This window comes from Brassica rapa, chromosome A10 (genome assembly GCF_000309985.2).
Source record: "Brassica rapa cultivar Chiifu-401-42 chromosome A10, CAAS_Brap_v3.01, whole genome shotgun sequence".
In the NCBI taxonomy this organism is placed as follows: domain Eukaryota; kingdom Viridiplantae; phylum Streptophyta; class Magnoliopsida; order Brassicales; family Brassicaceae; genus Brassica; species Brassica rapa.
This window is the reverse complement of record NC_024804.2, coordinates 10,708,312-10,723,577: the sequence shown is the minus strand read 5'-3', so window position 1 is coordinate 10,723,577 and position 15,266 is coordinate 10,708,312. Positions and strand designations below refer to the sequence as shown.

Genomic DNA, 15,266 nt, shown 5'->3' with positions numbered 1-15,266 from the left:
TCAGCCTCGTTGGGGCACAGGCCCGAGTGGAAGAGTTCAGTCCTTGAAGCATTGGTGTAAAGGCCTGACCAAGAAGCGAAATGATCCAAACAATCAGAGATCCCGTGTAGAGAGTTGCTGCTGCCGTCAAAGAAGACCATAACATCATCCGCAAACATGAGATGAGTGATTTTTAGCTGAGAAGTGCGCGGGTGGTATGAGATGATGTTGTCATCAAATCGACTTTGAAGCAGTCGAGAGAAAGTTTCCATTGCTAACACAAACAGATAGGGAGACATCGGGTCGCCCTGGCGAATGCCTCTAGAGCTAGCAAAGTGGCCTGATGAGACTCCATTCACAGCTATGGTAAACGTAGGCGTAGTGATACATTGAGATATCCAGTTTACAAAAGTCTCAGGAATGGAGAGGGCTCGGAGCGTGCCTAAGATGAAGTCCCAGCGAATGGAATCAAAAGCCTTGCTTAAGTCCACCTTTAGCATTCCTCTAGGCAGATCGGTATTAGTGTTATAACCCTTTACAAGGTCTGTTGCCATTAGGACATTCTCAGCAAGAAGGCAGCCATGGAGAAAAGCAGACTGAGCTTGAGAGATTACCTGAGGAAGCACTTCCTTTAATCTGGTAGCAAGCAGTTTTGAGATAACCTTATACACCGTGTTAAGGCAAGAGATAGGGCGAAACTGCTTGACTGTAGTTGCATTTACAATCTTGGGAATCAGGATAATTGTTGTAGAATTCCACTGCTTTAAAAGAGAGCCCGAGGTGAAAAACTCCAGGACTGCATCTGTCACTTCAGCACCAACCACATTCCACAAAGAAGTAAAGAATTCAGCACTAAACCCATATGGACCGCTTGTCTTATTCCGAGGCAGCGAGAAGAAAGCCTCTCTGACTTCCTCTCTCGAAAAAAGCCTAGAAAAATTATCTTGCTGGCTTGTTGAGCAGCTAAAGTTAAACAGCAAATTCAAGTCCTCCTGAATGAATTGTTGTGGAGACTGCTCACCTCCAAGGAAGCAAGTGAAATAATCCACACAATGACTTTCAATCTCTTCCTGCGTCTCATAAGTAATGCCGGCATCATCAACAAGAGACTGAATGTTGTTTATAGCCTTACGGGAGGCCACCATTCTGTGGAAATAAGCAGTGCACGCATCTCCCAACTGAAGCCAAAGCACTCTAGATCTTTGAAAGAGAAAAGCTTCCTCAGCTGCTAGGAGCTCTTGCCATCTCAGCGTAGCATTAAGTTCCATCTCGGCGTTGCTAACAGACGGGGAGGACAACATTATGTTCTGCTTCTCCAGAACTATGGCGTGAGCTTCCTGGACTCGTTTTTCAAGATCAGAGTAGTTGCTCCTGCTGAACTCTCGGATACTCTTCTTTAAAAGCTTTAGCTTTCTTGAAACTCTGAACATCGCCGAACCCACTACATTCAAGGAGAGCCATTCATGTGTCACCAGATCAACGAAGTCAAGATTCTGTAGTAGATAGTTGTAAAGTTTGAATGGCTTTCTCCTTTTTACAGTAAGAGGATCAAGGCTGACCGAAGCGCAGGCATGATCAGAGAAATCCGGGTTATCGAAGAACGCTGTCGAGTCGGGAAAGGTAGCACTCCACAGCTCATTCACTAAGACCCTATCTAGCTTCTTTGCAATTGGAGAACTTTTTTGCTTATTCCACCAAGTAAAAGAGCTACCATGAAACACCAAGTCTTCAAGTTCGGCTTCTACAAGACAGTCATTGAACTCTCTCATTCGGCTATCAAAATTCAATGAGGGAGGGTTTGAGTGCTCCTGCGGAGAAGCCGTTTGGTTGAAATCACCGAACACAATCCACGGTTTACCATTAATAGCACAGTCATTTGCTAAGACCATAAGCTCCATCCATAAAGTTGATCTTGTGTCTGCACAATTCGCTCCATAATTATTGAGGCCACAAAAGGTTGGTTTGCTTCCGGCAACTTTACCTCACAAGTGATTTGCTGTAACGATTTTGATAAAATCAGTACTTTCACACTAGGATGCCATAGGAGCCAAATCTTTCCTAACTCCAAAAAAGCATAATTTTCTTCAAAAGACCAGCCCGGAAGTAAATTATTTACAAACTTCCTCATCTTCGGCTGCCTTACGCGGGTTTCTACTATTCCGCCAAAAAGAGGGGCATTAGCCCTTAACCGTTTCCTAAATCTGGTGCGATGGCTATACTTATTAAATCCTCGCACATTCCAACAAAAAAGGTCGCTACACATTTAAAGATGAGATTTGGGGCCCTCGCCCCGATGTTCCTTCTTCTTCCTATGTCTCTGCTTATATTTTGGCTCCTGCCACTCCTCTTTCTCTGATATCTGACCCTCTTCTAGCTCAGAGTCCGTAGAAACAACATCAGAAGAATCCTCCTCTACTCCCGAGGATGGTAATGGTTGGCTATCCAGCTTCTTTCTCTTACCCTCTTCCTTATCTAAAGAGTCTTGGGGGTTGTCATTGGACTTACTCGACTCTCCGACTAGGACTTCGTTAGATTTGTTCAGCTTCTGGTACTGAGGGAGAGTAAGCGGCTTCTCCAGTGCTCTGTAGATAGGGGGATTATTTGTTCTCGGGATCGACTTTGATCTACCCCTACCCCTACCCCTTCTGGTTTTCCTTCCACCAACATCTTTCATCTTAAGCTTAGGGCAGTTTTCAGCCCCATGAGTTGTTGATTTGCAAGGCTTGCAGGTAACTGGAGCCACTTTGCAGCGCTTTAGGGAGTGACCGATTTCCTTGCAGAGCGTACACACTGGTGGCATCCACGGGCTAGAGACCAATACTCTACAAATATCCCCTGAATCAAACTGTGCGTTGACCGCTTCTAGAAGTGGCTTCCTAGGATCAATTAGAGTGAAAACCTTTGCTACCTCTAGGTTCGTCTTGTTCGCTGTAGATGGATGCAGGAACTTAGGTTCACCTACGAGACTTGCAATCCGCTCCAGACCCTCTTCATTGAAGAACTGAAAGGGCACTTTCCGAAGCTCGAGCCAGATAGGGGCCGAGGTAAGCTCTGGCTTCTCTGGGGTCACACCAGGTTCCCACTTAGCGACAAACATTGTTTGCCCTTCAATCTGCCACAGTCTTTGGGTCAGAACTCTGTTTCTTGTTGCAGCGTTTGGGATTCTGAACAGAAAAGCGTTACCTTCCATCTTAGAAACAGAAATGTCTCTGTAGTTCCTGCTCCAAATACCATTGACAATGTTGTGTATAGTTCCTTGGGATGGAGGTTCGATATAGAACTGACCCATCACAAAGCACTCCCACGATTTTTTGTTCTTCTCAATAACAGAGTTAAGTATCTTGATACAAGCTTCACCGGATGGTAGAGTGAAACCTTCGTTGCTCTTTTGCAAAAGTTTGGGTGTTCCTTTTACAGCCGAGAGATATTTATCAGCAACATGAGCGTTGGAACCTCCAAGCTTCACATGTGCTTTTTCCTCCTGCTGCAGCACTGGCAGGGCCCCTTGCAGGGACTTACTTGTTAATACAGCCACTGGAGGGGATGATTGAACCGGATCCGCCGCTAAAGCGATCACAGGGTCCACAGTACTCATTGACACTACTTCTGAGGAAAGCAAGCTCTCTTCAATCGCCTGCTGAGCAACCAAACCGACTGTGGCTTGGGCATCGGAAGCTGGCGTAGGAATCTCGAGGCTCATTGCCGGATCTACATAGATCGACGGCTTCAGAGGAGATTCTTACAAAGGGGACGAGCTATCGGAGGTAGCTGTAGCATCAGAGGGGTTCGACTTCGACGAAGGCGAACGAGATTTAGAGGGCTTTTTCTTCTTCATCGGCGAGGGGGTTGTGCAGCCTTGAAGGAGTCTCTGCCGGATGAGACGCCGGCGGTTAGCTGCGGTAGACGACACTTTCGGGGACAGACGGTTGGATCGCGATTGAAAATCGCCCTTTCTACCCTCGGCTGAGTGTTTCTTTCCGTAGGTTTGTAATTCATGCACAATTTTCTCAAAACGTATATTTTTTTTTTTTTTTTTTTAAAAAAAAAACGTATATTCTTTCTTGATGAAAAAAATATACCAAAAAAAAAAAGAATATACGTTTTAAAAAAAAAAAAACGTATATTCTTTTTTTTTTTTTTTTGGTAAAAGAAAACGTATATTCTTTCTTGATGACTTTGTAATACTCTATTTTTCTTAACACACTTTGTAGCATTTCTATTTATCTCACAAGTTCTTTTAGATTGAAATTATATTAATCAACCCGAATTGAGAATAATGGTTTCAATTACAAGTCTACTCGAACAAAACTTCGAAAGGCACTTAGCTAACTTTGCTCAATCATCACGCCGGTGCGTTCCACTACAAAGTAACCCAATTTTTCTAGACTTTGAAAAATTTCAAAATAAACTCGAAACATAATATAAAGATTCTATAAATGTACTTATACATTGATTAAAACTGATAAAAAAAACAAGGTATATCATATATCATATTCATATTCAAACAAACAAGACATACATACTACAATTTCTACCAATTATTACATGTACATAAATGTACACAAATATGCAAATAAATAAATCCCAACTTGTAGTTTTAATATATTTTTTCGGTTACATAAAGATAAAACTTTTGGACACAAATATTGAAATTTTGTGTGTTTTATAAGTTTTATACTATTTAAAAAAACAAACTATAATTTTAAGAAAACTAAATGAAATATTGAATTAACATTGATTTAATTTTATTGAAATTTAATAATTATTTAAATATAATATATATTTTAATATGTATAAAAACTGGAAAATTATCTTTTTAAAATGGAACGAGTATCCAACAATGACTAATTTAGCCGACACAACAAAATTAATACACCAATGAATCAACATATTAATTAACGAATTGATATATTTCTTATATATTAAAAGAGAAACATTACAACATTTGAGGTAAACATGTGGCATCACCACAATGATTCTTAAAATCATTAAAGAAATAAGTTGGTACATCTGAATATATATTAATGTTTTTATTAAACTAACCATAAATTAGTTATTAATATTTTTCATTCTTTCTTTAAATAAAAATTATAGAACTTCCTAATGTGGTTAAAGTATATATGACAATATTTTTAATAATAAAATTTTGATAAAAATTAATGTATCATCTATCAATTTTTTCTGTAATTTTAGCTTATTAAAATAAGAAGAATTTACCAAAAATAACATAAAACTTGATTTTCAATGCAAAAGTATACCACAACTTCAATCAAATGCAAATATAACCCAAAAGGCTAGTGAAATTTACAACCATCTATTTATGACCAAACAAAAAAAAACAGTATGCATTTTGACAAATATAAACCTGGAAAATCGTATGTGGTTTTGTAAGTCTTATGTGGAAGTCTTCTCACGTAGTAGATCTTAAAATTAATTTATTAATTTTATGCAAAATATTTTTATGGAATAAAAATTGAAATCATGTAACTATAAACATTTGTAAATGAAACAATTAAGATCTAGTAAGCTTGAATAATTTTCAACATAGATGAATGAATATAAATCGAGTATTCCTTGGTTTAGGGTTTGGTAACATCTGCTATAGTATTATTTGTATTTTTAGGGTTAGATTTTGGAATCTTAACTTTTTTTGAAAAATTAACTTGACCTATATGTGTTTAGTTTTGTGTATATTAATACTTTAAATGTTGATTTTATGTTTTTTTTTTGTCAACAAATGTTGATTTTATGTTTAATAAAATGATTGTTTATGTTTACTTAGTTTTTTTTATTTTAAGTTTTATGTTACTTAAGTTTTCTAACAAATAATACACTAGAAGAATTCTAGGAATGCCTTCTTGGCGAATAGTAAATTTTAAATTTCCAGAAAATCTTCTTAATCGAAAATATTTAACCTTATTAGAATTTTTGTTTCGTTATATAAAGAAAATTTACACATTCTCTCTCTTTTTCCCAAATGACTCCAACAAAAATGTAATGTTTATCACTCAAAAACTCTCCAACCTCTTTTTAGTCTCTTTGAACTTGAAATCACCAAACTTTATATCAATTTCTCATTTTTATTTCATGTCTTTCTTACAGATTTATCTTGTTTTTCATTTCATGGTTCTCATTAAATTAAATATTTAACCTTTAATTGTTAATTGTAAAGCTAACATACGCAGACTTCCACCGACATTAAGAAAACTTCCACAGATAGTGAAAAGATTTCCACCGACAGATGAAAAGATTTCCGTCGACAATTGAAAAGAATTCAACCGACAGTTGAGCAGACTTCTCAGGAATCTTCCGACGGAAGACTTCCCGAGAAGTTTTCTATAGAAAGACAAAATTTTGACACAATTCGGTCAATTGTAAAACTAACCTGTTTTTTTCATTTTTTTGTTACAAAAAAAAGTTGAAAGATTACTGGAAAAGTCGTCTCTAAATACACATAGAAAGTCAAATGCAAAACTAACATAGGCATTGACCAGAATACTTTCGTAAAAGTTTCATCAAAACAGATCTAAAAAAAATAATCAAAAATCATTTTTTGATCTGGCGAGGTTCATGTTTAGCTGCTCCAAGTACACATAACTTCTTAATCAAAGTTAACCACTCGTCCTTGATCAAGAATCATGAGCTTGAGTGGCTCTATGAGCCTTACAAAGTTTTGAATCAAAATCTTGAGTTTTTTGGATGAATATAAAGAGAAAGTCAAATAGATGTAGTTTGTGTGCATAAAAAATGAGATAATAGGAGTTGAAAATTGATTTTTAGGTATATTAAGGGCTTCAAATTGGTTGTCTTTGGTGGCTTAGTGTATTGACGGCAATGACAATATTGTAAATATTTGATGAAGATTGAGATGATATAGTAAAACACTCATTTAAAAAAAAATTAAAAAATAATGACATTTTGGTGAATAATCCAAACTTTTGGAGTGAATATCACAAATGAAAGTTTCAAATAAATCATGGATTATTTTTGTATTTGACTTTTCGGATCATATTTGAAAAAACCATTAAAATAAATTAAACAACCACACTAACCGTATAATAAAAAAATTAGATTATTTTTATATGTAATATTTTAAAATTTTAAAAACAATTTTAATTACAAAAATTTTAAAAGCATGATCACTAAAAATTGTGATCCATGGTTTAAATTTTTTGTTATGACAATATACAAATGATTACAAAATCATATAAGTAGGAAATTTCATTTAATAAATATCAATATTAAGATATATATATATATATATATATATATATATATATATATATATATATATATATTTATATTAATATCGTTTAAAAATTAAAGTATACACCATATAAAAATATATAAAATATTCTAACTTTGAAATTTGCTTTGGATAATTATTTTTTTTGATAAAAGCTTTTAAATTTTTAAATTATTAAAAAAATTAAAACTTTGCAGTGTATTTTTTAAAAAATTATAAATTATTGAATTAAAATTTCAAACTTTGCATTGTTTTTTTCAAAAAGTTATAAATTATTAAAATTATTAAAATTCTACAATGAAAATTTTGTTATAAGTGATTTAAAGTTTTTGTTATAAATGATATACAAATGATAAAATAACAATATGAGTAAAAACAATATTTAATAGATATCAATATTAAATATGCTATATATCTTTGTTAATATCATTTAAATTTAATTATATACAATATAAAATAGAAAAGTTTTCGTTTGGATTAATAAAATTTATTTATGTGTTCAGACCAATTTAATTATACACGTAATAGTTTGAGTTTTTAATTATTCAATATATATTTATTATTTCATAATATCCAATTTAATTATACACGTAATAGTTCAAAAATCATTTATATATATTGTTCATCCCGCGCAATGCGCGGATCTTAACCTAGTATCTATTTTATTAAAACTGAAGTACAAAATAATACTTGTCTATTTTAAAGTGATTTCTTATAGGTTCTCATTCATTTGTTAACTAATTTTAACAACTTCATTTATTGTTTTTTATAAATACTTTGACTTCATTTATTATAGAACTACAAAACAAAACTTACCTATTTTTAAGTGTTTTATAATATCTTTTACACTTTCCAAACCTACTTTATTAGTTGCCTTTACCACAATAATGGGCAATTATCAATAATAGCACCTTTTGAAGTTTATGTCTCAAAAATAGCACTAGAAGGAGAAAGTCACAAAAATGACATTCATTAAAGGGTAAAATATCCCTAATACCCTTGGTTTAAAATTAAATAAACAAACAAAAATAAGTAAAAATAAATAAATAAAATAAAAATAAAAAAATGAAAAAAAAATAAAAAATTTTTTATAGTTTCAGATTATATGTTTTCAAATTCGAAATTTTTATAATTTTTTTTTTTTGAATTTTTTTTTCGAAATTTTTTTTAATTTTTTTTTCAAATTTTCTTTTTATAATTTAAAAATACTTTTTAAAACTGTTTTTAAAATTTTTATTTTTATTTTAGTATTTATTTTTTATAAAATTATAAACCCTAATTCCAAAACCCCACCCCTTAACTCTAAACCCTAAGGTTTGAATTAATTAACCCAAAGGGTATAAGTGTATATTTACCTCTTTAATGAAACCTATTTTAGTGACTTTGAGCCTTGAGTGCTACTTTGGGAACAAAAACTTGATTTGGTGCTATCCTAGTCTTTTTCTCCACAATAATTCAACATTATTTATTTTACATGTTAATCATAAATAATTTCACAGGTTTAAATGAAATTGTTTTATTCGCGACAAAAATTCAAATAGGTTGACAAAGAACCTTTTGTTTATTTACAGAACTAATTAAACATGGACATTCAAATACACGTTCTGAATTAAGATTGGTTTTTTTTCGAATATCAGTTTTTTGGATTTTAAAATTAAACTCCATTCGGATATAATAAATTTTCAGACGGAGTTCGAATAAGATTCTTCCAATTTCGGATAAGATTTGTAGGAACCTAATATTGGACAAATAAACCTATGTGTTTAAAAATTTCACTAAACAACTTATAAAAAGGTTAAAAACAACATCATCAAGCTCTAGTTATAAATAAAAGTGAATATAGATAAGCTAGTAACATAGACTAACCATAGTAATCATTATTCGCTATAAAGAGACGAATGTAATATAGTCAAAGCCACGATGAACAAGCACAGCTGATGAGCAACTTCAATGAAAAGGACAAAACACAGCACAACACCAAAACTATCATCACCAATAGTTACAATAATTTAGAAATATGTAAAATATAAAACATTATAAATAAATGAAAAATGAATTAAAAGATAACTCATTAAAAACTTACCCTTTTTCAGGATAAAAAGATATATCCTCAAATATTTTGATATCTTTAAAACCTATGCAGTTTTAAAAATGAAAAAAGTCAAGTTTAGACAAAAATATAAAATTTTAAAAACCTACAAAATTTTATGATAAAAACACATTTTTTACAATCTCTTAAAACTCAAAATAATTTTTAACATGAAAAAACGCATAGTTATATATAAAGACACATAGTTATGGATAGACACATTATTGATAATTTAACAATCTTTCAACACCAATCACATTTTATAATGAAAACACACAACCTTTGACATTAACTATGTGTTTTGCTATTATTAATATATATATTAGACTTAAATTGAAATAGTGTTATACATGTAATACTTATTCATAATTTAACAATCTTTCAACCTTTGACATTAACTATGTGTTTTGCTATTATTAATATATATATATTAGACTTAAATTGAAATAGTGTTATAAATGTAATAAATATAACATATTTAAATAAAAAACAATTAAATTTGTTATTTGTTTTTAAGATAATGTAATAATACTTAAAATATTAAAAACAAATAATACCTTAAAAAAAATTTACCCAAGGATCCATGATGTTATTGAACCGGCTCTGCCCCGAAGGCATACATTTCCGTACTCATAGGAACCGTTTTGCTTGCAAGGCATTTCTGAACCAGCCGGTTCTGGTTAACGGACGATAAAATAAGAATCATAACCATTTTATAACAACTTTCATTTAGATGGCCGGTTCAACTTCTGATTTCACAAGATTCCATATCATGTCCCCATGGCAAGGAGGTTTTACTCCACATGTGTCAAAGCAGAGACAAGAGAATCTCAATCTCCCACCATAAGTGAACATTGGAGTCCATTCGTCTGATTCTCCGGCAAAACATTTTCCTGGTGTTCGTGCCGATTTCCAACAACCTGATTTGGCTATGTATCTCTAAATAGTAGTTGAAATCCAATATTAATCGATTAGATTATATTTCAAAAAATTTACATAGGATTTTTATGGATTTGAAAAGTGTTCCCTGCATGTGTTCAAAAAAAAAGTGTTCCCCGTGTTTTAAAGTGTTACAAAGAATCAAATCCGTAGGTAAATCTTGTTATTTCTAGAAACCAATCTCATATTACAATTGTCTTTTTTTTTTTGACAAAGCCTAAGCGTTACAATTGTCATTTTCTTAAAATAGAAAGAGAAGTGAAAAAACAACCAATCTTATGAGTTGTCTACAAAGACTTGTGTTGTTTCCAGAGAAACAAACACTGTCAATTATATTTCTCTCCTCTATTTTTATTTATATATCTTAAATTTCTTGTTTTTTCGTTGTAGTTGTACACGGTAAATTACCAAATTTGCATCTTGTTTTTCTCTTTGTTACTTTTGCCTCTTTGTCATCATTTGTCATAGAGGAAACAGTAAATAAAAAGCGATCAGAAAATATCTTTACCATGGCCAAGCTTGGGGGGTGAAAATCACTCTGTGGGTCTCACCTTTCTCAAATCCCCCCCCCCCCCCCCCCCCCCCCCCCCCCCCCAAAAAGCCGACAATCAATTCCAAAAAAGTAAATAAAAGCTCCTTTTAATTCTCTCAAGGAACAAAAAGTGAAACCTATGATCATGTACGGAGGGGAAATAGAGAAAGCAGGTGGATCGGCCAATCACATGTCAAATGGAGGAGGAGTGGTACTGAAGAAAGGGCCATGGACGGCGGCAGAAGATGAGATACTTTCTGTGTATGTTAGAGAGAACGGTGAAGGAAACTGGAACGCCGTTCAGAAAAACACAGGCTTGGCTCGTTGCGGCAAAAGTTGTCGTCTCCGTTGGGCCAATCACCTTCGACCTAATCTCAGAAAAGGTTCTTTCACAGGAGACGAAGAACGTCTCATCATCCAACTTCATGCTCAGCTCGGTAACAAATGGGCTCGCATGGCCGCTCAGGTACAAACCATTAATTTCTATATTTAGAAATTTAAACTAGCTGTATTATATAACCTAGTACCAAAAACAGAAATAAAAACGTATATTTTATTTTTTTTGCAATTTTTGTAAAGTTACCGGGAAGAACAGATAATGAGATCAAGAACTATTGGAACACGAGGTTGAAACGCCTTCAACGCCAAGGACTTCCTCTTTATCCTCCAGATATCATCCCTAACCATCAACTCCATCCACACCCACATCATCATCAACAAAATCATCATCATCATCAGCAACATCAACATCAACAAATGTATTTTCAACCACAATCTTCACAACCAAACACACCATCATCTTCTCCTCTTCCATCTCCAACGGCAATAAACGCAAACCCCTCATCATCTTTCACTTTCCACAGCACAAACACATCAACCGCTTATCTCCTCCATCCTCTAAGCCCTCACACTCCAACCACACCGCAAACTCCTTCTCAACTCTCTTCCACACCACCTCCACCGCCTCTTTCGTCTCCTTTATCTTCCCCACGAAACAACCAATATCCAACTCTTCCTCTTTTCACCTTCCCGAGCTCCCAAATCAACAACAATAATACCAATTTCACTTTCCCTAGACCCCCACCTCTCCTCCAACCGCCTTCATCGCTTCTTGCCAAACGCTACAACAATTCTAACACTCCTCTCAATTGCATCAACCGCGTTTCAACCGCACCATTTTCACCTGTTTCTAGAGATTCTTACACTTCCTTTCTAACATTACCTTACTCTTCCCCAACCGCTCAAACTGCTACTTACCATAACACTAACAACAATTACCCTTCATTTTCTTTAAACCCTTCACCTTCTTCTTACCCTACAACAACTTCTTCCCCAAGCTTTCTTCACTCTCAGTACACTCCAAATTATTCTTCCACAACCTTTCACAACAACCCGGTTTACTCCATGAAACAAGAGTTCCCTTCAAACCAAATCCCCCAGATAGGTGTCTTTAACAATGTCAACAACTTCACAGACAATGAAAAACAGAACAATACCAATCTTCACAGAAGAAGTATTAGCTGCAGCCTCTTGGAGGATGTACTTGAAGAGGCCGAAGCTCTAGCCGGTGGAGATGGAGACCGACCTTCGAAACGGAGACAACTCACTGCTTCTCCTCCTAACCACCATAACAACAATAACAACGATAATGATAATTTCTTCTCCGTTAGTTTCGAACAATATGATTCTTCTGAAAACATATGTTCCTTACAAGGTAAACTAAAACACTAAAAACTTCACGTACACTTCTCTCCGGTTAAATTTTTTTTTTATTTTTTCTATTTTTTAAATAAATATTTTATTTATTTTTATTACTGAAATGCAGATTTGAAACCGAAGGAAGAAGAATCCCTTCAAATGAACACAATGCAAGATGACATAGCTAAACTTCTTGACTGGGGAAGTGATAGTGGAGAGATCTCTAATGGACAATCATCTGTTCTCACTGACGACAATCTTGTTCTTGATGTTCATCAACTGAATTCACTATTCCCGTCTGACTCCACGGCCGCTGAAACAAGGACCAATGATGAACAGAACAATAATGATAAAATTAACTGTTCATGGGACAATTTGCATGGAGTCAGCTAGAAAAAGTCAACAGACCACAAGAACTAACGAAGACGAAAGTCTTGGATCTTTGATTGTATTGTATCATTAAAAAGTTTACTTGTATTTGCTCCAAATCGTCTGTTTTCTGTTTAATGCTATTTGATCTCTTACTTATTTGTGATTATTGATACATTCATGTATTGTTCTTCAAACTCCATATTATTCACTACGTTTCTTTGATTTCTGTCAAGGATATACAAATCATTAAGCATAACCACAACTACCACTTTTAAAAAGAAATATGTTGGCAATAAACAAAGACGAAATCTGAACTAATATTTCAATGCATAACATATATTTTTTTCCCTACAACAAAAGAAAACTGCATGTAAAAGAATCGAGCATCTAAGTAAATGCATTTTGGTAAAATCTTCTATATACTAAAGCACAAGTCACATGAACAATAAAACTTAGACATGTGAAATAAGTGTTAAAAAAAATTGAAAAACAAAATCCTATTTTCTACAATTCCAACTACCTCAATTCCTAAAATTTCTGAAAATTTTCATTCCATATTTTCTTATCTAACTGTTTTCTTTTCTATATAGTTTCTTCTCTAACTTTCCACAGTTTCAATATTATGGCTGTGAATCTTTTTAAAACGATCAAAACAGTAAAGAACTTCTAACTTTTATTGGTCTTCTTTTTTGTCAATTTCTCACAGTCTCCTCAAAGGCTCAAACTCCACCATACTTACCATATGATTATGTATAGAGCCCAAACAGTAAAATAATTCAGATTTAAAATGACCCTTGAGTATACTTCTGTTTGAAAACTCCAAAAAGAATGAGACATAAAAGTTTATCAACAACGAAGGAAACAAGGTATTTCTCTACTTCTTTTTACTTATAAATTGATTTTAATATCTGTTTTGTGACTTCTCTTTAGGAAATTTATGTTATCTATATACTATTTCAACTGTTGCAAATAAGAAATTGGGAGTACACCCGTGAATTTGCAGAAATATATGTTAAAAAAAGTTTGCAGAAATAATTTAAAACAACAGAATATCAGTATTATTTTTGTAAAATATTATCTCAGTTCATCTAAAAGATAACTTTAAATAGAATTTGGATTCCCTGCGAATACATTTTTCTGTTCAAGGCTCCAAGTAAATGTTTGCTACTTTAATAATAAGAAATAGAACAATGAAAAAAGTGTAGCCATTAAAAATAATATACATGTGTTTTTAGAACTTGGAAGATGATGAACGTGTTTGAGAACAATTGTGAGAAAAATCTTATATGTGTTTATTGTAGCATTTAAATATATATATATATATATATATATTATTTTTCATAATTTATTTTCTATTGAGTCTCACTCTTTATATAAGGTCTCAAAATATCATAAACAATAAGTATATATTTTTATTATATTTTCTCATAATCTATCATAATTTTGGGCTCTTTGTATTTAAAATAAAAAATGCATAACTTAATGGAAGATTTATTTACAAGAAAATACAAATAAAAATTAATGAATCAAATATAGTACTTTTAACTATATTTTCTATGTGTTGGTATATATACCAAATTTTAAACATAAAATACTTTCAATATATATCTATTTTAAAACAACATAAAAATATTGTTTTGCCATCTACAACCTCTTTCATTGATGCAACTATTTTATATGCAATTATTATCCATATCTATAGAATATTTAATTAGTATAACCATTTTTTATTGATTATTCAAAAATTACAGTTTTGTTATCAAATAATTTTAAATACAGTCATTTTGATTCGTGCGAAGCACGGGGTTAACACTAGTAAAAACTAAATCATAAGCATAATATAATAGTTAGTTAGAGAAAAAGAGAGATTTTTTTTTAAAGTTTCAAGCCGATGGCCGAAGGCTTCTATAGTTCCGACATCGGCTTGTTTGATTTGTTTTGCTTCTTTTTCTTTGATTTGCTTTACTTTCTATCATTTGGTTTGTTTGATTGTCAATTTATTTTAAATCTGGCAAAGTTTTTAATTGTTCTTTTGTATGTTTCTTCCAATGGATTTGGTAAGACAAAAACTTCGGTTCAATTAAACCGTTTAGAAAAGGTAATTCACAGATCTACTGTGAATGGTGGCGACGGGTCTTACCGGCTTCAATCGTTGATGGTTCTTCATTTGATGGTGATGGAGTTCTTGCTGCAAACTATGGTTACTTCAAAAGGCAGCATGAAATTATATGGAATGGTAATCTCTGTGACTCTATTATTTTCAATAGAGCAATATAAAGAGTTGTCTCGTCTCGGTGACTCCTACTGGAGTATTAAAAAGAGAGTAACAATCGTTCCTAATTCAATTTGAAACGTGGTATTTTGGATTAATATGAGGATTATCTCCCTTGATATTCAACTATTCCAGCAGC

The 15,266-nt window shown here is 32.9% G+C and overlaps 1 protein-coding gene across 1 annotated transcript; it reads left to right on the top strand.

Moving 5' to 3' along the window:
• Positions 1–8,689: 8,689 nt before the first annotated feature.
• Positions 8,690–14,373, top strand: LOC103844949 (transcription factor MYB120). The gene is made up of 3 exons (XM_009121778.3): positions 8,690–11,251; positions 11,365–12,499; positions 12,611–14,373. Exons 1-3 carry the CDS (start codon positions 10,925–10,927, stop codon positions 12,874–12,876), a joined length of 1,728 nt encoding a protein of 575 aa, XP_009120026.2. The 5' UTR covers positions 8,690–10,924; the 3' UTR covers positions 12,877–14,373.
• The last annotated feature ends 893 nt before the right edge of the window (positions 14,374–15,266 follow it).